This window comes from Monomorium pharaonis, chromosome 2 (genome assembly GCF_013373865.1).
Source record: "Monomorium pharaonis isolate MP-MQ-018 chromosome 2, ASM1337386v2, whole genome shotgun sequence".
Classification (NCBI taxonomy): Eukaryota; Metazoa; Arthropoda; class Insecta; order Hymenoptera; family Formicidae; genus Monomorium; species Monomorium pharaonis.
Genome location: NC_050468.1, coordinates 29,928,803 through 29,950,554, shown reverse-complemented (window position 1 = coordinate 29,950,554; position 21,752 = coordinate 29,928,803). Strand labels below are relative to the sequence as shown.

General features: G+C 37.9%; 1 protein-coding gene across 10 annotated transcripts; it reads right to left on the bottom strand.

Annotated features, from left to right (window-relative positions):
- Positions 1-4,197: 4,197 nt before the first annotated feature.
- Positions 4,198-21,155, bottom strand: LOC105830494 (multiple epidermal growth factor-like domains protein 8). Of its 10 annotated transcripts, none has more exons than XM_012669846.3 (17): positions 20,220-21,155; positions 19,748-20,068; positions 19,508-19,671; positions 18,793-19,070; positions 18,447-18,631; positions 17,932-18,217; positions 17,348-17,583; positions 16,638-16,871; positions 16,229-16,516; positions 15,501-15,650; positions 15,182-15,426; positions 14,431-15,048; positions 12,944-14,176; positions 8,396-12,371; positions 8,051-8,059; positions 7,777-7,964; positions 4,198-7,389 (listed from the first exon to the last, which is right to left on the bottom strand). In XM_012669846.3, the coding sequence occupies exons 2-17, from the start codon at positions 19,950-19,952 to the stop codon at positions 6,562-6,564; spliced, it is 9,123 nt and encodes a 3,040-aa protein (XP_012525300.1). In that variant the 5' UTR covers positions 19,953-20,068; positions 20,220-21,155; the 3' UTR covers positions 4,198-6,561. The 10 variants fall into 10 exon arrangements, with proteins under 10 accessions (XP_012525300.1, XP_012525302.1, XP_012525301.1 ...); XM_012669848.3 differs by having other exon boundaries at positions 20,334-21,155; XM_012669847.3 differs by having other exon boundaries at positions 20,943-21,155.
- Positions 21,156-21,752: the final 597 nt, after the last annotated feature.

The window sequence follows — 21,752 nt, the reverse complement described above, 5'->3', positions numbered from 1 at the left end:
GTTTTATTTTGCGACATGTACAATTTGTCCTGTACTAAAACCATATATATAATAATTTTATGAAATTGCAGTTGCACGCGCACTTATTTCCCAGTGAAATATTAATCTTAAACTATGCCATGCTCCAACGCCCGTAATTCAGAAATGATCGCGGACGTTGTAACTCAGACGGAAATTGTACAAAGTGTTAATCGTACAAACTTCAGAGAACGATCCCTTCTGCCCTGTCGTTCCCGAAACAAATACCTTTGAATACTAGAAAAAAGAAATTTATAAAGCTTGCAAGATTTTTGTAACGATTTCTCTATATATTCAAGTGTATTTTAATACGATTATACCGGGAAAGAAAGGGTCGAGATTTAAGTTTTGTCAATACTCTCACGTCTGTAACGAATCTCTCATCAACTCTGCGACAAATTTAATCGCTCTGCAGAGTAACAATGTGTCTATTTTACCGTAAGCAAGAAAATTGAAAGAATTAATCTTGAAAATTCAGAGAGAGAGATAGAGAGAGACGATCTTGCTTCGTCCCTTTATTGCGCGAAAATATTTGCGCAATGTAGTCGTCGGTTTTTGACGACAAGTCTTCGTAATTGAAAAATGATTTCGTGTAAAAAGAAAAATGTATAATTGTTAGAGATGAATTATTGTTAGAGATAGTTAAATTATAAATTGGTATGATAAACGGTACAAATCGACCGACAGAGTGATTCGAGAGCCTTTTCTTACGACGATCGAGCTGCTTATTTGTGCGTATATGTTTTTCTAAAAATCGAGATATCTATTTGGAATATCTTTTCTAGACCGGTGACACTGTTTGCGAGTCTCTTGTTGTTGTTGAAAACGTAAGGAAACTTTTTCAGGAGTGCTCTGGAACGCTAACAATTCGTCTCCTAGATCGCTCGGTGCATATGTGTGTTGTGTATGCGTGTGTATGTGTGTCCGAGAGTGGATGACGTGAATGTGTGGTAATGTTTAATATGTAAATAACTATTGCCAAACGCGGCATCGTTCTACGAATGTCCTGAGAATAGATGTAGTATATGAAAGAGAATTCTATAAGTATATGTATATGAGACGCAGATTGAGTTTGAGAGATTTTACTGAATCGACGTACGAGAGAATAAAGATGATTTAATTATAATCGCAGATCTTTTTTTCTTATGCAGTATCACCTGCTTGTTATTATCTTTAAATCCTTATATTTCACATTTAACGCTAAATATGACTTTCTGAAGTTCGAGATAACATTGCGTACGACACTATTATTATTATTATATTGGACGAATTAAGCTTGTAATTAACCAGTCATATACAAGTGCTAAATGCATATTAATATATATATATATATAGATCTTGATCATTAATTTATTTTTACTTCGATTGTGATGCTTATCTCGTTACGATATCTTATTCCACAGTTAAGTAAATTATAACTTAAAGATGTTACTGTAAATTAATTATTTAAAGTAAATAATTATGTAATGTATAATTTAATATATTATATATTTAAAAGATTATTTTACATAAAAAGAAATGAAAAAAGTACTAAATATATGTTAGCGTTTATAAATTTGGGAATATTTATTTCGTGCGTCTCACGAAAATTATGTATATAAAACATTTTAGCAATTTATTTGCATTAAGCAAATATCTTTTTCCGTAAATTCTTTAATTTCGAGGTTAAAAACATCCTATAAAAAATGAATTACACAAAAGTCGATATTGCGAAAATTCATTTTTTAAAAGCATTTTAAAGCTTAAAAAATTATTTTAAAATACTTTTTTGTCCGATAGTGCAGTTTTATCAAACTATTTAAAAATACAAAATTTTAATATCAATTTTTAATTTTATATAATTTAAGACTAAAACATCATAGAGAATATAAGAATTAAAGAACAAAAATATACAGACAAAATTAAAAAATAGATTTAAAGCTCTCTATTTTTTCTCAAAGTACTTTTAAAAGTATTTTTAAAAACAAGTCTATTTTTTTTCTTAACCCGGTAAAAATTTTTGATATAAGAATATATTATATAAATGTATATAAAATATGTCCATATTTGTTTATACTTATACATTTGTTTTTATATGAAAAATTTTTATCGGGAATACTTTTCGTGAGATGCGAAAAAACCATAAGTGTTTCTGAATTTATAAATATTACATGAACAAATAATAATGACACGAGCAATATATATATATATATATTTATTGAAGAATTATAAGTTCAAAATAAAAGCTTCGGTTTTACGTACGTTTTATTAAAGCTTCCGCAATACAATTTATTAATCATCGTTTGCACAACCTTACGTTTCCCTTCGCGGCGCGAACTAGAAGATATATATATTGCACATAAAATTGTTTCGAAAGTCCAACGCCGCTTTTTATTTTCTTCCTTTTTTTTCGTTTCACAACCTATTTTTTTCCGTTACGAAGTGGTTCCCGATACGAAGTGGTTTGTTCTCCGTTTTTTTTCAGCGATACAATGCCGGCATTGGAAGATCGCTCTTTACCATCGACGACGCGATGTAATAATAATATATAAAATAGAATATTTCGGAAATAACGTTCGGATCTGTACAACCGAAAAATTATACATTTACCGGTCTCGTATTTTTATACTCATTTTTCATACGTGTGTATACATATATATATATATATATATATATATATATATATATATATATATATATATATGCATGTAAACCTATATGTGAATGTACATATACTGTCGATTCTATTATGTATAGAGTTTACATGTTTACACGGCACCACGCGGATGAGTATTTAGGATAGCGCGATTGTTCGTGCGTGGAAATGAACGAGAAATATAACAACCTTTGTAACTCTGCGCGGACATTGTTGTAATTTTAATTCTTTCCCTTTCGTTAATTTCTTCAATCCTATGTAAGTTCTTAGAATGGACATAGGTTTTTCGCAAAGTCCTCGAAATTAACATGAGTTTTGGAGGAACTTTAAATTTCAGCGTTCATATAACTTCAAATCTAGACGATATTAAAAATTGAGGAATTAACGCATATTGCTGGATCTTAGATCACAGAATATCCACAAGTGATCTTAAATTGATATTAGATTCAATAATGGATAGTTCTTGAGTTTCAGAGATTTAAAAGTAGTATATTCTGTAGTGTATAATTAGCAAAGCTTTGATATATTCTGGAAATCATTTAAAACGTATTTCATTAAATTCCACTATTTTTTAATTATTTTGAAAGTATTAATACAGAAAATAATTATTTTAATATTTTTATTCTTGATCAGTATTAACAATATTAGAAGTGAATATTGTTGGAGACCACTTGTACTTCAATTAAATTTATGAACAATTATCATCACTTTTCAAATGTTTTTTTTATATAAATGCTATGTATAAAGATTAATATTATGTAACATAAAATAACATCAATTTCACAATACTATATAATATAGAAAATAAATTTTACACCTTTTATATTGCTAAAAAATTATTCATTATTAAGTCTGATATCAAAAACATCTTTTGTTTATTAGACTACTTACTACATTGTATGTAAAAATCAACTCAAAATTCATCAGGATATATATTATACAGGGTTGGATAGTAATTAGTTAAAAAGTTGAAAGTTACTAATAAAGTTAAAAAGTTAATAACTTATAATTTAATTTAGTTAATTTTAAATAATTTAATTTTTAACTTTAACTTTAGTTATTTTTTAAACGTATAAACTTTAACTTATTAACTTTTTTTTTAAATTAAAAATTTTATCTGGACGAAAGATAAAAAATTCATTCCTGCATACAAACAATGTTTTGCTATTTCATATAATTAATATTATAATTTAATTTACAAATAAAATATTAAATATATTTTATGATACTGTAACTATGTTGGTAATCTGGCTTAAATAAATTATATGGCGTTTTAATTAAATATAAACAAACTTTCTCAAAATTAACTTTTTTACTTTAATTTGAGTTAAATTAATCTTAACGTAACTTTAACCGAGTTAGTTTTTTATTTATGTAACTTTTAACTTAATTAAATTAATTTTATAATCCATTAACTTTAATTTAATTTAATTTAAAAAATATATTAACTTACCCAACCCTATATGTATATACATATTATATATATATATATATAGTGTATATATATATAAAACTCAATTTTTTATATAATTAGTTTAATGTTCTTTTTATATTTTTTTAGTTTTAAAGAGCATTCTTTTTATTTGCTGCAAAGATCGTATTTAATGGATTTCTCGATCTACAGATCTAGATATCGTAGAAAATAAAGAGAAGGAAAGAGGAATAGGTATCTGCACTTGAAGGATATAACAAAAGGTCCACGTGCATTGCGCGTAATGACGAAACTTATGTGACAAAAAAAGACTCTGAGATTCAATAAATTGGTCGCGTCGTATCGTCGATGTGTTCGCTTAATAATTAATCAACGAATGTTATTTCCTGGTCGAGGAACACTCGTGCATTCTTTCAGCCATTTAATAGTATATACAGGATACTGAAATGTTTAAACCCTTCTTGTTTATGCGTGCCTCGTTTATGTGATATTACAACAGAAAACACATGCACATAAAAGAGGCCTCTAGATTCTCATTCCGCTATTCAACATCATTATTTTATCCAGTTCAGATACGAAAGCACATAATGAGATAATAAAGAGATAGCTCGTTTTTATGGAGTCATGAATCGTTCAAACATGAAATATTTTCAATATTTTGAAACATGTATATTATACAATTATAATACTTTAATATAATAATATATAATATTATATATAAGATGGATTTAAACTTGTGATATGTAATCGTATGATACTCGGATTTTTTTCAGATCACAAAGTTTTAATTTTACAAATTCTTGGCATTATGTATCATTTATTCTACTTTTCTATCGTTTATTGATCTATGAATCCTTAATTTCTTAAATCCTAGCTTCTTTTATTCATAGATATATTTATTTACATGCGTAGAAACACACACACACACACACATACACACACACATCAATTCAATCTTTTACATACATTTGTAAAAACAAACTTGTTTTTGTAAAGTTTTGTTTCTGTATCTTTTTGTATTCATAGAGTTTGCCTAATTTATCGTGTTTTGTTTTGCATTCTTTACAGCACTTATAAATTTCAAATAAAAACATCATCTCTGCATTATCCCATTTTTGTACTTCTGATAATTATTAAGCACATCAATTCCAATATCATTGCAATATTCACATTATGTTTTTTGATTAATACGTTGTCATTATTTCTGATACAAAACATCGCCTACCGAATATAGGAGTGTCTTTCAACCAGTTACGTAAACGATTGTTATAATAGTTTGCAACACGCATTCGCAACTTTCATGTATATATGTACATTTCTTTGCCAAATAAAACTTTCCGACTGCATCCACTTACGATAAATAATATATTATTATATTTAGGATGCGCAACACATATCCATTCTAATCAATTTGGCATAGGAACCTTGTTAACGCACGCATTGTTGAGCTCCATCTCTAATTAACAATTCTAATACTGTTCGTTCAACCGATACGAATCGCGCGAAATCGATTTCACCCGCTTCCAAGAATAGTCACGAATGTTCCATGACGCGAAGCAACGCCTCGTAAAATGTTTCTACAAAAATGTATAAAGTACGAATTAATACATAATTACAGATTGTTGTATATACAAACGTACAGTCTCGTCATGGAATGGTATACGATACAATATATTATATTTAGATTAAATAATCTTACGATCCTCTTGTTTAACTACTTATACAATCTATATCTTATTAAATATCTAGTTAAAAAAACAATAATTATTCGATTTACAGATCTACGAAATAAGATTCTTGGATCCGCTATTCATTTTTTCCCGTTCTTTGAAATTTACAACTCTAATTTTTAGTACGCTTTTCTGGTTCTTAATAAATTATAGAATACTCTTATATCTGAGCTCCAATTAAAAATTTTGGAATTTTATATTTACAAATTTTTATATATTTAGATATCTATATATATAATTTTATCTACGATTCGAAAAATCTGCGATTATTTCTAGATCCATGAATCCAATATTCGTAATAAAATTCGGCGGAATATTACATTATTAATATTTATTTTATATATGTCTGCGGTTTATAGACAATATTATTGTTCTTATAGCCAATCAATATGTGTGAGAGCGATAATAAAAAAAAAGAACAGTTTCTCAATAGAAAAGATAAAATTATAAGCAGTAAAATAAAATGTTTCGAGTAATAAAAAATGTATTTTATTAAAATTTACGTTATATCCTGAGTTCATCTGTCCATTATTTTTATCATATTAAAACCGTCCCCAAAAAGGGAGGCTGCCCGTTAAGTCTACAGACTAATTTCAGGTCCATTATACCCTAATTCTACAGCTACGATCCGTAGCAGTAGTTGTTCAAACGTCAGTGACTCTTATCGAAGAGTTCAATGAGAATATCGGGGCCCGAGATGTGGAACTCGAAAGTCGTCGAGATCGAGTTTCCACAGTAACGTCGGTTCAGTTCGTCGCGTGACTATTTCTACGTCTCAAAAACACTCTGCTGTTGACTGGATAGACTCTAGTCAAAAGTATGAGCGAACTACCCAGAGCCAGTTTGACAGGTGCTTGGCGGCCACCGGGTAGCCTAATGAACACCGTCGCTACCGCTGCGACGCCGTCGTCGGTGGGCTCCACTGCCACTGGTCTTACGTCGCTGTGAAAGCTTACGTGCTTACTCCGTCTGCCCTTACGTTGCGGCGAGTTCGGGCTACACTCACCGCTGTCCCGATCGTAGAGTATCGTCGCGGAGGCAAACGGTCGCTTCGCCATGTGCAGCATTTCCACAACGTGACGACGTCGGGCGCGGCGCAAATCCGCCGTCTGCTTCGCCTTCCACGCGACTACGCACGCCGCTAAGAATAGGAAGAAACAAGAGAAGAAACACGAGAAGAAAACGAACAGATCGATGTGCAATTGATCCTGACGGAAGAAGATCATCCCGTAGGCGGCACGGCCGTTCACTTCTGGATTAGCCGGATCAATCGCTCGTAGCGCGATATGAAACTTAGTCTGGCCCAACTCGTGTTTGTCTTGCGGCAACGTCAGTACCAATCGATTCGTCAAATTACGGATCACCAGAAAGGTGTTTCGCCTCTCGATCGTCAGAAAGCTGGCTAAATCATCCTCGAGCGAGCGCTCTATCACGTAATACTGCTGTCCAGTGTTCCATCGAGTCGGATCCGTGGTGGTACCGTTAACCATTCCAAAGTGAGGATGAAATTCAACAATCCGGAATCTGTTGGTGGGTTGATCCGGCCGCAATCTGAATCTGCTATCTAGTTCGACCTGTAAATATAATAAGTATTTCAGATACTCATTTGATAGATATATACATAAGCATTGCAAAATTTATAAATGATAAAGAAATAATAAAATAATAATTAATAATAAAAGTTTGACGCAATAATTTAATGTGCAAATAAAAAATAAAAAGTTCTTTCTTTAATTAACATTTTTTAATTATAAATCTATTAAATATAATAAAAGTAAAAAATATAATAAAAATATAACAATAAAAAATAAATTTAATATAAATTTATATCAATTCTCATATTAGTACAATATAATTCAAATTTAAATCTGAAGATGGAAAGTTTGTTAAAATGCGACGAAATAAACTAATATTTTTTATTTATAAATAAAATGATTTGTAAATGAAAAGATTAAATATACATCTTGATATCCAGTCGATGAGTTCAAAGTGATGACGAAAGAATCATCCCGAGGACTTAGAAACAGATCCAAAGCACCTTGGGTGACATCGACTGTTACTCTGATATCCACGTTCATGAAGCGCGGCTGTACCATGTAGAAAACGGTTTGGCCAGGGTTCAGGGGTTTCGGTTTCATCTTGCACTCATCTGAAATAGTAAAACAGTATAAGGTTTTATTTTGAAAACAATAGGATATCATATAGCTTATATAGTAGAAGAAAGAGAATACGAACCGTAAGATGCTCCATACAAAATAGAACGTTGCAATTTAAGAAGAAGAATTACTTGAAAGTGTCGAATATGTGAGTAAAAAAACATAAAATGAAATCGAAATTGCAGTGCCAGTATTTTTAATCGAAGTTCTATTGATTTAGTAGTAACATTAATATTATTCATGTCAATGAAAAAAAACATAACACAGTAATTTGGAATCGAAAATGTTGTTAATAAACTATTAGATTTATTAAAAGATTTGTGCAAACGAAAATCTTGTACGGTGATTTTTGTTCGCGTTAGATGTATTAATTGTAATGATATAATGCAAATTTAGTCTCTCAGTTGCATGACTGTATGCTTACCTATCAATTTTGAATCGAAGCACATTTTATTGTCAACCGTGACAGTCTTGTAGCACTGATGGCCCATTGTCGGAGTACCGGCATAGTTTTCCCTGCACTTGCTGCATTGCACCATCCAACACGGCGTGCCGCCAGTGTTCGTGTTGCTCTTTATAGGACCACTGACGCAGGACGGCTCGCTTTCGGTGTTGTTGCCGCAGTTGCATTTTTCACCGGTCACGGGATCACACGTGAAGCCGTGACCATGGCACTCGCACGGCCGGCATTTGTCCCGAAGATCCTCCGTCCCGCGGAAGTAACCAATCATGCATTCGCCGCACTTGTCGCCTCTCGTGTTGTTCCCGCAGTTGATGCACTTCGCCTTCGCCACCGGTCCTTCACCCAGTTGTCTGCTCAGCTTCTCTATTGACATTTTGTCCACCGCGTTTGGATCGGGCACGGTCATGCTGTCATTGATGCAGATCCGTGTATGTCCGTTGCAGTACTCGAGACATGGCACGCACTGGCCGTTGTCCGCGGGATTGCCAACGTACAAGGGTAAGCATTTCTCGCATTGCTTTCCCATCGTGTTGTTGTGGCATTTCGTGCAATTGTCAAGCTTGTCCGGACCAGCGCAGTCGCTGTGGCCGTTGCACTGGCACTGGATGGAACAGTTCGAGCCGACGTAGCCGAAGTCGCAACGGCATAGATCGGGCTTGACGCATGTACCCCTCACGCAGCCCTGCGTGCACATGGGCACGCAGATCTTCTTGCCAAAGTCAGAGTTCCCCCAGGTAGACTCGGTCTTGTATCCGTCTCCGCATTTGCACTCAAAGCCTTCCTCCAGGTCAAAGCACTTCTCGCTCTTCGGCGAGCATGTGTGGTGCCCGTTCTCGCACTCGTTCTCCGGCGGGCAGCGCACATAGTGCCAGGAGAACTCCTTCAGCTTCGGTTGAGCGTTGAGCAACGACATCGTAACATTGTCCTGTTGCTGTCCTTCCAGGACAGCGGATGCCTCCAAATGATACAACGGATTTAATGTAGTCGTGGTAGTCAGCGCGGTCTCGACCTCCGGGAAGTGTTGACGATAGAGCATCTCGCAGGTACCACCCGCCGGGTGGTCTGCTGGCGCCTCGAGCGATCCCTCCGTGCATATTCCTTGACCAGTCACGTTGGCGGAGTCCAGGGAGCACCAGCCACAATGCGAATGTTTCAAGCAAGTGCTGCACTGCTTGAATACCGAGCATGGCTCCGGGCAACGGTCAATGTCCGCGCTACGCAGCACTAGGCCGCAAACACCGCCGGCGCAATAGAGCGGTTGATACGACGGCGAGATGCATTCGTTTAGTTGCGTAGACCATCTGCATTCACTCCATCCACCCTCGGCACCGGAGCCTTTTAGGCAGCTGCCGCAGTCCTTGTGCTCGGAGCATCTCTTCTCGCACTGCATGTTGTTGCTCAATTTGATGCTGGACCGCTCAAAAATGTCGTCCAGCACGCAATTCCAATTGTAGATCGGCTCGCTCGTCAATTTCATTCCCACCTCGTTGGTCCTCAGCACCTGCCTTGTCCACACGCAGTCGACCAGGCTATTGCACTTCTCACAGTCGCTCGCCGCACACCGCCGCTCTCCGCACAGATTTACGTTGGTCACCGAAACGATACACCTGTTCGCAGGTTCTTGTGCCTGTTGTTCGTCGCAGTCCCTGTCCGCGGGAATGCACCTACCATACGGACAGTTGGTGCACCATTTGCAGACTGGCTTGTCGTCCCTATAATATGGCCACTCCGCCAGACACTCCGTGCAGGTCCGGAAGTTCTGGCACTTTCTGCTCGTCATCCACTCTGAATTGCAGAATATCCCGTTCGATCGTTGGGCCTGGGTTACGTTGACAATATCGCATTTGTCGCCCCTATTGCTCGACACCTCGTTCGAAAAGCAGAGGGACATATTGGTACCGTTGAGGGTGGTGAAGGCGCAAAATGAGCAACCAAAATATTTCCTGCACGTAATCTTGTCCCTCCACAGGTTGCATAGATCTTCCGGTATGCTGATCAACGTGACATGATTTTTGATGCCGCCGTCGAAGCCGCCGACCACATAAACCGCATTCGACTCCGGATCGGCGTGGGTCATCGCGTGGGCGTATGCCGGCGGCGGCGGACTACCAATTGTCTCCATGTCTTTTGTAATCAAACGTATCCACAGATTACACGAGTACTTGTACGCTATCAGCGAGTCCGAGGTATTGTGAGGATTTTGCCGGCCGCCAAATATCACCATATACTCGTCCGTCGTAACCGCGGAATGAAGGAACCGAGCTTGAGGTAAACTGCTGCCATCGGTGAAGTCGTCCTCAAATGGCGGAAGTACAGACCACGTTCGTGTCTTGTAATTTAAGGAGTATAATTTGTTCGAGATAAACGTTTTATTTACCGCGTAAGTGTAACCACCGAAGACGTAGAAGCTGTCGGACTTGCTATGATATACTGTGGAATGGCCATAAATACCAAGGGGTCCGTTCCCCATAGTGTTCACCGTGCCCCAGGTCTCCGTTTCCAGATTAAACTCCCAAACGGTGTCCAGGTATCCGTACTTGGGACTGAAACCACCGATAAGAATCAGACTCTCCGATTCTCCATCCCTGCGCAAGGTTAACGTATGACCAGCTAGAGGCAGCGGTTCCTTTTTGCCGTCCTGCACGATCTGACTCCATCGCTGGTTCTGCAAACTGAACTTCCAAAAGTCGCTAAGGGTATTGTTCGACAGTCCCTGCACATCCTCGTCCTTCATCGACAGACCGCCGTAGACGTAGATCTGTTGTCTGCTGTGCACAATTTCGGCGGCGTGAAAGTAGCGCCCCTGTGGCATAGACGCCTCCGACGTGGACTCTACCGTCACCGGCATCCATGTGTTGTTCTTTGTATCGAAAAGCCTGATGTCGTTTAACGGTCCGTGGCTCAGCGAGTAGCCGCCGAACATCCACAAACTGCCACGTCGATCGGCCACTAGACTGTGTCCGAAGCGCGGCAGTGTCTTCCTCAAGTGATCCAGATGATCGGCTAGATACTCGGAATTGAAAAGTTCCGTGAATATCAGCTGATTGTTTTTTAGTTGAATAGAGCAGTCACGGCCGCCGTAGCCCGGCACGCAGACACAACGGCCATAGCCCTTGTCGCAGACACCGTGTTTCTCAGCGGCGGTGCAATTGTTTGGGCAGATCTCTACATCACAGTTGATGCCGACAAAACCGGATTTACAGAGACAGTTGCCGTTGCGGCACTCGCGGTTCCCCGGGCAATCGTTGCACGTCATTATCACGTAGCTCGCGTTAAAACCCTCCACTTCGTCCAATTGTTTGTAATGCACCGTTAAAAATCCAGACTTTGCCTCCACCGTCACCGGATAGTCGGTGCTCTCCGTGCAGTACACACCCAGTAGTTGGCTCTGGTGGCCACCGGTAGACGAAACGAATTCGGGTAGACCGTCGTACACGTACACGCTGTTCTCCTGGCAACTTACGTTGATGTCGTCATGAATAGTAAATTGTATCACGCTCTGAATCGCTGAGATCGCATCCAAAGAGAGATCCGTCTCGGGACTGACAATCCAGAGGCACTCCTTCGTTGGCGAGTCGCCCATATAATTGTCCCAAAGCGTAGATTGCGAGTGTCGACTACCAAGGCCTTGCTTGCCGGTTCCTTCGCTGCCCAGCATACCCCGTGACATGCAGCCGTAATAGCACATCCCGCTATCACGCGGATCACCGTAGTAACCCCGCTTGCAGCGCTGGCATTTATCACCCTCGGTGTTGTCGCGGCAGAAACATATACCAGTCTGCTGATCGCAAATGCCAAGTTCTACATCACCGTGTCCGTTGCAGTTACATTCGCGACAGCCTAATGGCGTTGTCGCGTTCCCGTAACTTCCCGCCTTGCATTCCTCGCAGTAACGTCCAGTGGTCCAGTCTTGACATTCGTCGCAGATGCCTGGTCCCTGAAAATCGAACAAAATACTTATACACACATAATGGGGGTAGTTAATATATTTTTTAACTAAATTTTTAATTAAGTTAAAATTAATAACTTCTACATTTAGTTAAGTTACATGAACAAAAAACAAATTAAAAGTTAAGATTAAATTAACTCAAGTTAAATTAAAAGTTATATTTTCGAAAAGCGTTATTTATATATATTAAATTAGAAAGTCATAATTTATTTAAGTTAGATTATGAAAACTATAATAGACCATCAAATATATTTTTTCTTTTGCATAGATATAAATGTTAAGTTAGAAAAAAAGTTAAATAAGTTAAAATTTATGCGTTTTAAAAATAACTAGTTAAAGTTAAAAATTAAATTATTTAAAATTAAGTTACATTAAAAATTATTAACTTTTAACTTTTTAACTAGTTACTACCAATCCTGTGTGTGACATAGAAATTGTAATAATATTATTAATTAAAAAAACAATTAATTCTGTAGATCTTCGAGAATTAAAGATTAAGAAAGTTTTCATTTTCTGTATGTTATCTGTAGTTACACTGTCTATACGTAATCGTTGCTTACTTGCAGGCACGTGGAATGGTTATAGCAGCCGCAATTGGTCCGACAATCCGGTCCGGTCCAGCCCAGGTTGCACTCACACTTGTAATCAGGCGCCTCGCTACAATATCCGTTGACGCATCTCTCGTAACAGGTCTTAGTACAATTCTCCTTGCCGTCGCCATTAAAACCGCGTTTACATTGGCAACTGTAACTGCCGTGGGTATTGGTACAAAGCGCGTCGGGATGGCAATCGTGCAAGCCGAGATCGCACTCGTCCACATCCGGGCATTGCGCGTATGCCCAGCCGGACTCGTCGGTCCTTAGACTGCTGTTTCGATATTCGTTGATGACCGCACTGCAGTTGACGTGAGCCTGATTGAAGTCGCCCTGCACACACACGCCGGTGATGGGATTCTCCAGGCTATAGCACCAACCGCAACTGAGCGAGTGCAGACAACTCGAGCAATTGGAGTGTCGGCTGCAGCTCTTACACTGATCGCTGCCAGTAAGCGATGAGTCGCCGCTGCGCGACGTGACACCCATCAAGCCCGCCTGGTCCATCCACTCGCGGCATAGGCCGAACTGATACTCCGACGTGTACACGGAGAATGAGAAGCACTCCCGTGTGGCCTCGCACCACACGCATCTGCCGCGCTCGTCCAGGCACTGCGTGCAGTTGGAGCGCTGTCGGCACGGAATCGGGCACTGATCCAAACTTACCACGGCGTTGGGCAATCGACCGATTCGCGCGCACTTTGCCTCCTCAGTCCACCATTCGCACAGATTAGTGCTCACGCACGATTCGCAGGAGATATAATTGGTACAGTTGGCGCACGTCGTTGGCGTAATTGTCAGGTAGTGCCATTCGCGTATCGCCTCGCCGCGCTCCTCGTCCCCCTCCACGTCTACCGCGCAGCTCTCCGTCTCGTTGGCGGAGCGCGGTAAACATTGATTGGTGATGTCGCACCAGCCGCACGAGGAGTCAGACAAGCAATACAGACAGTTGTCATACTGATGGCAAGAGCCATTCTGATACGGCTCCAAGTACTCGAATGTAAAAACCTTCGGATTCTCTGGTTTCTTATTATGCATGATCTCCATTTTACTCGCAGAAGCGTGACTTGCGGTCACTATTCTTTTCGACTCGAAGTCTAATAGATAGCGGTTGCCTGGTTGTAGCTCTATCGCATGTCCGTCTGGCCATTTCGTCGGTATACACTGCGATGTCTCCGCAGTTAGATTAGCAACCAGTTCCTGAATAGAAAATAAACTTTATAAAGTTTAATTATAGAAAAACTTAAAAAAATGAATTTGTTTCGATCGATTTGTACAAGAACGTTTCAATGGTCAAATTTGTAAATTTCTTTTACTAAATAAAAATAAAATTATTTTAAATTATTTTTTCTTCGCACTATGTTTTCACACCTTTCTTATAATTTTTGTCTCTTTTATGACTTTTCGATAAAATTAGAGAATATGGCAGTTGGCAATCGATAAAGATAACTCACCAATTTATCAGGATCATCGTTTCGCGATACGTGAAGCGTCGCGGTGTTATAACTGACGCAGATCTTCAAATGTTCCGCTGCACTGTCCCAAAAATAATGAGGCGGTCTGAGGAAACCAGTCAATCTGGCGATTATCTCGCCGCCTAGTGTTGATTCCGTCTTTCCACCATGCATACTATGTATATTGAAGTCGACTGTGGTCGCGTTTACTATAGCGACTGAGTCGGGTTGGCTGAAGTTCACTGGCGGTTTGTACTGGAGGAAGGTCAAACCCGGCCTCTTGTCCATCTCCCGACATTCTTCGACCTTGATAATTTCCGTGCCTTTCGAGCCCCACCAGCCTGGTATCTGCGAGGGCGTGTCGTCTCGCAGGCCGCACACTCCGTAATTGTCATCTTTGTGATGACAACGAGCGTTTTGGACACACCACGTGCACGTGCCCAAATTTAGTTTATTCGACACGGATTTCTTCCCGCGGAAATTCGTGCCCCAACCACCACCGGGTTGACCGTGTATCAGACAAGAATGACAGTCGCCAAGGGCAGGACAGACTCCCGGACAGCGTGTCGTTTGTAGATTAGTCGTACAATTGCTGCCTATCGTCCGACCGTAGCATGTCTGCAATGTGTCAGAAAATTTCATACATCAGAACGTAAAAATAACAAATTACCTTATAAATAAATAAATAAATAAATAAATGTATATATATATATATATATATATATATAGAATAAGATTAATAGTAAAATACTTCGTCTGCGGAACACCAGCCACATTCGGGATTTGCTGCGCATTCCATTAGACTCTTGTGGTTCACACAAATTTGTTCTGGCTCCCTGAAATCTGTGTCCCCTGGTGCCAACATGGGTGGCAAAGTGTATGCGAGAAGATCTGCATTTACATTGCCATGATATCCACCAACGAGCAGTAAGGTATTTCCATTACGCACATCTGCCGCATGAGCGAATACACCTTGCTGCTTAGGATAACGAGAATCTAAATGGAAAAATAAATTTTCGATATACTTTAAATTGAAATTAATTAATGTAAAAAAATTAAGTTTGCCTTACCCTTATTTGCCTTACCCTCGTTTAAGCCTAACACATCGTGGCTCACCCAAGCATGACAACCAAGATGATAAAGATACATTTGGTTATCGTAACAAATCTCTTCTTTGTTATGTCTGTGAGAATATCCACCAAACACCACCAGATAATTTCCTGCGATAATAAGAAAGTGTTGTATATGTATTTTAAATTTTCAAATGCATTAAGTATTAACTACCACTGAATCTATACATATATTAAAACATTTTTTATATATACAATATTTTAATATTATTTGTAACCGTTTTATTTCTATATGAAAGTTTATATAAATTTTAAATAAAATTTATAATATAATATATTATAAAATTTAAAGCTATATAAAATTTAAAGAAAAAAATTTAATTTTTTAACAAGGCTCAATTTTTTTATAGCCACAACATATTTTATTTTTCTGTTAAATGATATAATACAAATCTAATATGTTACTCGTTGTTGTCTTTATTTTTATTTGCTTTACAACAAAAATTAATGACTCAATTACTGATATAGAATTCCAAATATTAGAAATTTGATGTTAAATATTAGCTTCGAATTAAAAGATTGTAGTTATACTTTTAATGAAATGTTGTGACAACAAATAATTTTAAGAATCCAAAATTAAATATAATTATGAAATAATAAAATCATAAAAAATATTTAAAATTTATAAACTCTAAAAGTTATTCTACTTAATAATAACAAGTAATTACCTATGATGTTACATGTGTGGAACGCACGTTCTCTCGGTACGTATGTATCTCGCAAATGCGCCTGTGGATAATAGATCTCGGACCAGACCTTCTTGTCCAGCTGAAAGACGAACATTCGGTCCGACAATTTACTAAAACGGGCGACGCTAGCAATCACGCCGCCGTAAACCAGGAGGGAATTAGTAGCATGATGATATACGGTCGAATGCGCTACTACGCGCACGTCAAGTTCCTTACCGCCTCGAGGTCGCACTTCCATCCATCTCTCATTAATTGGTGTAGAATCTGCTACAATTACATTAATATCTTTCAATATTAATTACATGTTCATATGCATAGAAAATATAAATATATACTATTTGGATTTTTTCACTTTAATAAATTGAAAATAATATAAACTTAAACTTACATAAGCGCAACTTGATTTTATAAAGGCTAGACGAAAACTCCCCATCAACGGTACTACCTCCGAACAAATAAATGTAGTCGCCTGCCAAAGTTAGAGTATGCCTTGTGAGGCTGGGTGGATAGAAAGGGGAGTTTTTAGCGCGTAAAGTCCACATGCGTTTTTTCACATTGTAATGCCATAATTCGTTTGACAGAGAACCATCTTGCACTTTTCCTCCATAGATCACAAAACCATCTAAAATTATTAAGATTTTATTCGTTTTTCGCCGATAATAAAATTAAAGTTCAGAACAAATTTATGATTATAAATCATAAGATAGTCGCTCAAGCAATGGTACACTATATACAATATTAAATTGCAATAACTTATAAATTTTTTCTTTTTTTGTTTATATTTGTAATAAATCCAACTAAAAGATTTTCTTCTCTCTCATAAAAAATATTTTAAAAACTCATTTTTAGATTTATTATTAGGCTAATTTAGTTTTATTACTAATTTAAATATAAAAATAATAAATAAATAAATAAAAAATATTTCACAAAACAAAGTCTTCATTTTACTTTATATATTGGTTAGTACTAGAAAATATAATAAATATGAACTTATTAATTTGCGTATAAAATTAACGGTAAATTCGTTTATTTTTGTGTAATAGAATTTTTTCGCTGTTTTTATTAGCATAGATTAACGAGTGCTATATGTTAACGGACCTTGATATTTACACGCTGCATGACCATATCGAGGACTCGGTTTGGGTAATTCGTCAATGGTTGGCTCTGTAACTTCCACTTTCAGCGGATCACTCGTAGTTACTTTTGGATACTGTGGATCGAAAATATTTTCTTCCGCGGATCCCTCCACGATTCGTTCTTCCCATTTCACGTCATCGTTCTGCATATCCGTTGCGTCATGTTCTCTGTACAAGTTTTCCAAGTTTCTGCGATATCTAAACAAACATGTAATAAAATATTAATTTAAGCCTAATTGTACAAATAAGGAACATTAAATATTTCGTAAAAAATCATAGATATGTAAAACTTTGTGCAAAATTGTCTCAAAGATTATTTTATTTAATTAGATTCAATGAAACTTTATTTATGATAAAATCTTCAATGAAAAAAATATAGGCTTTTTTATACATATATGTATATATGTATACATATAATGCTTACCAATTTTTATACACACATTTACATAAATAAAATACATTTACATGAATAAAAAATCGACTGTTTCGGATTTCCAAAATTTCCGAATTTCGAGATATTAAATTAATGAGTGAGTCACTTACTACCTTGTTGACATTTGCGAATATCGCGGTTTTATATGTCGCGGATGTTTTCTCCTGGGATCGTCGATCCTAATGATACTTCTGCTCTTCTCGTTTTCCTTGTCCTTATGCATGTTCCTGAACTCTCGCGAACCATGTTGACCCAATGTATTGTTATCTTTGATGCTATAAAGCAACTTCCAGATTAAAGTTGATGTTGGTAGGCCGTATATCTCTTTGGCACCAGGATTGCGTTGCAATTCCATTGCGATCAACGTCGGATCCAGATTTTCGGCAGATGTCGCGCCTTCTGCGAATGCAATTCAAGTTGAGAAGTTCTTTTCTTTTTTTTGATGTTAGATTCAAAATTAAAAAAAAAGATCATTTTACATTATAATACATTATTACATGTTAAAAAAATAACCAAAATGTAATTACAAAGATTATAAAGAGTATAATTGAATAATATAAGGAAATAAATATATAACGGTGTTTTAAATTCTCAAGTAAATTTTTGTATACAGTAATTTATTACTTACCTAATACATTTCCACATTCATCCTCCCATTGACTTGTGCTAAACCTGTATACTTCTAAGTCACTGAGTATATAATTGAGATCGTAGCCGCCGAAAACATAAAGTGAATCTGTTTCCTGAACATAGATTGCTGTATGAGCCGCACGTGGTCTCAGCCCACTTTCCGAATGTGAAAGCCAATGCCACCTACGTATAAATAATTAGATTAGAGATATTTTTATATGCACACATATTAATATAAAAAAATGTAACTGAACTAAAAAGAGAAGTAATTTTATGATACTTTAAAAATGTAAATACAAAGCGCAAAATCATCTAACTTTAACTTAGTAATCAGGATAACATACCGATTTCCTTCTGGATTCGTTTGATGCAACGAGCAAGATTGTCCGGAATATTCGGGCTTGCATTCACATCTTTTCACTCCACAAGTACCATTGCCATTGCAACTGTTTGGACAGAGAGCTCGGGAGCAATCTTTACCTCCCCAATCGTTTTCACAGAAGCACGTATTGTTAATGCACTTTCCATGATGAGTACAATTATTCGGACAGTTGGTGACCGAAAATTCTGCATGAAACCCATCTAGGACGTAATTCGTGTCACTATATAATAATATTAACATCTGTAAAAAGAAAATAGATAATATAATATTTCACTACTTAACTATGTATTATTCATGTTTATTCTTACTGTTATATTATTTTAATAATAACATATATTATATTTCAATTTTAGGGTCGGTTGTTTCAACTTCTTGGAAAAACCTACCTATCAAAATATGTGTTTGTCTTTATTTATGAATTTTTTCATTAAGAAAAAATGAAGATAGACACATTAACTTACTTTAACAACCAGTTTTATTATATATCTCTCTTCATGTCTATATCTAATTAATTTACATAATGTTTCATTATTAAAAATTATATCAATTTATATATTTAATTCATGCTATACAACATGCTATACAGCGTCATTAATGCAGACACTACATTGCTGTAAAAAATCTTGAATCTATAATCTGTTATCTGTGTTATTAACATAGAATGCATATGTACTTACATAACCAGATGATGATGTCACCTGCTGCGGCTCGGTCTTGCCACTGAAGCTACCCAAGAGCGGTGAGCGAAAGGAATCTCCATCATAAACGAACACATAATCGTAGCTGCACTCTGTGCCCATTGTTCGAAAACTTAATGTAATAAATTGGCGGCTATGATTAGCTGTAACAAGACAAGAAACATAAACCAAGTGACAATTTATATTCTGCTTCTTTAAAATCAGTATTTTTATCTGTACCTTTGATGAGCCACTCGCAGTGAGAATCTTGAGTATAATTGGAGCCCATAGGCCCATCGCTGATGATACCCCACGAGTCCGTGAAGACCTTCCTCGTCTTATCGCACGGCACTTGCTTGGGAGATGCCTGTGGAGCTAGGTGAAGGCCTGGCAGCAGGCAGCTCCATATGACAACCCATGCTGTGGGGGATATCGTCCACTCCATCACAGCGCGTTTGCCTCAAAGTGGTTTATTAACAGTACACAGCAGGTCATCATTCATGGATATCGAATAATCTCTTGAGCAATTACAAGGTGTGGCATGCACTGAGAGTGTCATATCTGAAAAGGACATATGGCTTGTTATTATTATTGTAATATCCACATATGTCATTAGGTTTTCAGCAAGTGCGAGATAAAGAACATCTTCATTTTCAAGCCCGAGAATCAATTTGCACAGCTGCACGTTTTGTTAACAGAGATTAAGACGCACAATGTAGCTTGCATGATACACGGTAATGCGATTAGAACACTTCGAATGTTTGTGTTCTCTCAGATTCTCTCACAGTCGGGTGTCTCGAGCTTTTGAAACAGCGTGCAGTAATACCAGAGACTACCAGGTGCAGCGCGAACTCCACGCGTTAGGGTGTCGTCCTTGAGTTTTGCAAAGTCAACGTTGTGTATCGCACGGTAAATAAATTTATTCCAAAAGTTTATGAAAAACACAGGTCGCCGTAGAAACTTTTACGTAACGTGCAACGATATAATGTCGAGTCTCGAAGGGTAGTGGCACATTTTTCGCAAAAACTCGCGATGCATATGCGAGAGTGAGCTAAGGGACTTTTGGGCATTGTACAATCGCGTTTCTGCACCGTGCTTCGGAATTCGTCGCCCCGTACAGCGAGAGTAAAAAATTGGAGGGCTGCAATCGCTGATCGCGAAATCCGAGCGAAGCATCCGATAACAGATTATTTTCAAGAAACGTGCGAAACGCTGGCTCGCGGCGCGGTCAGCGTTATTACACGTCGCTGGACGTGCCGTTGAAGGACGATCCCCCGGAGCGAGCCAGCATCGCGCGCGAGAACGCAAGCGAGGCTCTCGCTCGCTCGGCTCCTGATCAATTTGCAAATAAGCGCAAATAAGCAAATGACGTGTGTATACACACGCACGAACGCGCGCGCGCACGCACACGCACGTGCCCGTGAACTTTCCGCACCTATCACGAGACGACGATGACGACGATGACTTCGACGATGATGATGATGACGATGATAATGATGACGAGCGTAGCATAATAAGCTCCGGGAAAACGGTCACACTTTCGACGGGACGGAAGAATCGCGGGCTTAAAGGAAACAGAGAGAAAGAGAGAGAAGAGAGAGAGAGAGAGAGAGAGAGAGAGAGAGAGAGAGAGAGAGAGAGAGAGAGAGAGAGAGAGAGAGAGAGAGAGAGAGAGAGAGAGAGAGAGAGAGAGAGAGAGAGAGAGAGAGAGAGAGAAAGGACAGTGGGAGAAAGGACGGGAAGGAGGGAGGAAGAGGGACAGAGACGGGAATGTATCAAAACATCGCGGGAAGAGATCCGCGAGGATTTGTGTCTGTGGGTGCGTCGACGACGATGCCGTGAGGTTGTACGGCGACAACAACCTCAAAATCTCGTCGTGAGAAACGTGCAACGATGACGCGATGCCAGGCCAGATGATTGTGACGCGAAACGCCGTGAAAACGTCAGTCGGCACGGAGCACTGCGGAGCACAGTACTTAGTCCGGCGTTGCCTGGCTTTGCCAGAACTCGCTGACGCTTCGACTGCCCCGCTATGTGCATTGCTTTTTATGGTCGCGCTCGAGTGGTGGGGCAAGCAGCGAGGTACCTATTATGTGTAAACGTTATTTTATTAATAAGGACACCACTCGTGATGCTGTAATGTCGGTGCGTGACGATCCTTTTCTTTCGCGGAGTTTTTCCTCTTATCTAATTTTTTTCATAATTGATATTTACAATGTAAAATAGAATAATACATGTGATAAAA